Here is a 1,915-nt window from a genome sequence, read left to right on the forward strand (position 1 = left end):
AGGGTTGGATTTCTAAGACATGAGGTCCAGATGCAATACAGGAACACAAAGTGTGCATTCTGTATAGGATATAGCTGACAATGCATTTATTATGCACAGTATGCTATATATACAGAAATTACATGGAGGTCATATGGAAATATAGGCCATATACAGTATGGAACAATAAAAATAAATTGACAGATAAATCAAGAATAGATAGGTAAAATAGAATGGTGATATAGACATATTGACCAGTGAATCACAAGTTTGATGTATACTATATCATTTTTCTAGGTATATGAAATATACTTCCACTATGCTTTTTGGATGATTACACTTCCTACTTATGTCCTCATTAAACAGTGTCTTTTATTTCCAAGCTGGACTTGGGGTCCTCGCCAATATGTTTCTCCTTCTTTTCTACACTTTTATAATCCTATTTCACAGACCTAAGCCCATGGACCTGATTTCTTGTCAACTGACCTTCATCCACATAGTGCTGCTCCTTACTGGAGGGGTTGTTTGGATTACAGACATATTTGAGTCACTGAACATTGACAATGACATCAAATGCAAGACAGCATTTTACATAAGCAGGGTGATGAGAGGCCTCTCCATCTGCATCACCTGCCTCCTGAGTGTGTTCCAGGCTGTCACTATCAGTCCCAGTACCTCTTTCTTGGCGAACTTTAAACTTAAGCTAAAGAAGTACATACTCTATGCTTTCTTCTATATTTGGTCTCTCAATTTGTCATTCAATAGCAACCTGATCATCTATGTAGCTGGTTTTACTAATGTGAGTGAGACCAATCAGATGAAGGTCACTAAATTCTGCTCACTCTTCCCCACGAACTACATCATTAGGGCACTGATTTTAACAGTGACGACTTCCATGGATATATTTCTTGTAGGAGTTATGCTGATCACAAGTGCATACATGGTGCTTATCTTGTTCAGACATCAGAGACAATGCAAGCATCTTCACAGCCTCTACCACCCGAGAGCATCCCCTGAGAAAAAGGCCACCCAGACCATCTTGCTGCTGGTGACTTTCTTTGTGGTCATGTACTGGGTGGACTTCATCATCTCATCCACTGCAGTCCTGTTATGGATGTACAACCCAGTCTTCCTGAGTGTTCAGAAGTTTGTGGTGGATGTCTATCCCACAATTACTCCTTTGGTACAAATCAGTTCTGATAACAGAATAATCAATATACTGAAAAACATTCGGTCAAAATACCACTAGATTCTTTAAAAAGGGTATTTTTCTTCTTTAATAAATGTATTTATTTTAATTTATATGAATGAGTTTTGTGCCAGCTTGTGTGCACGTGTGAATTCATGATTCCCAGGGAGGTCATTGAATTCCCTGTGCAGGTGGGTATAGGGAATGATGCTGGTGCAGCGCCAATATGTTTTTTTTTCTAAAAAAACCAGACTTTTCATTAACTGTTTAATAGCAAATCAAATCTTCATATATGTAAATACAGTTTTGTGGTATAACACATTTTTGTGACATTTCTGCTGCCAAGTGATATAGAATCTTTTAAGTTCATTGTAAACCATAAGCTGAAATTTCTACAGAAATTTTCTTATGCTCTTTGTTTTACTTTATATTATAAATGTACCTTTGATGCTGAGGCTACTAAATGAAACTGCTTGCTGATATTTACTTTTTTCTCTTTTTAATTGGTTTTTCAAGTCAGGGTTTCTCTGTAGCTTTGGAACTTGTCCTGGAAGTAGTTCTTGTAGACCAGGCAGTTCTCGAACTCACAGAGATCTGCCTGCCTCTGCCTCCCGAGTGCTGGGATTAAAGGAGTGTGTCACTATTACCTGGTGCTGATACTGACTTTTTAAGCTTTTCTTTGAAAATATTTTAATCTACTCTCAGTCATCAATAATTGTTTAAATATCTGATTGTAGTTTTAATTCT

The 1,915-nt window shown here is 37.2% G+C and overlaps 1 protein-coding gene across 1 annotated transcript; it reads left to right on the plus strand.

Annotated features, from left to right (window-relative positions):
• Nucleotides 1-328: 328 nt before the first annotated feature.
• Nucleotides 329-1,228, plus strand: LOC119807475 (putative vomeronasal receptor-like protein 4). The gene has a single exon (XM_038319458.1). The coding sequence runs from the start codon at nt 329-331 to the stop codon at nt 1,226-1,228; it is 900 nt and encodes a 299-aa protein (XP_038175386.1).
• The last annotated feature ends 687 nt before the right edge of the window (nt 1,229-1,915 follow it).

The sequence above is a fragment of the Arvicola amphibius genome, chromosome 2, assembly GCF_903992535.2.
Source record: "Arvicola amphibius chromosome 2, mArvAmp1.2, whole genome shotgun sequence".
In the NCBI taxonomy this organism is placed as follows: Eukaryota; Metazoa; Chordata; class Mammalia; order Rodentia; family Cricetidae; genus Arvicola; species Arvicola amphibius.

Coding starts and splice junctions, on each gene's coding strand:
- LOC119807475 (XM_038319458.1), top strand. CDS start 329: ATGTCCTCATTAAACAGTGTCTTTTATTTCCAAGCTGGACTTGGGGTC.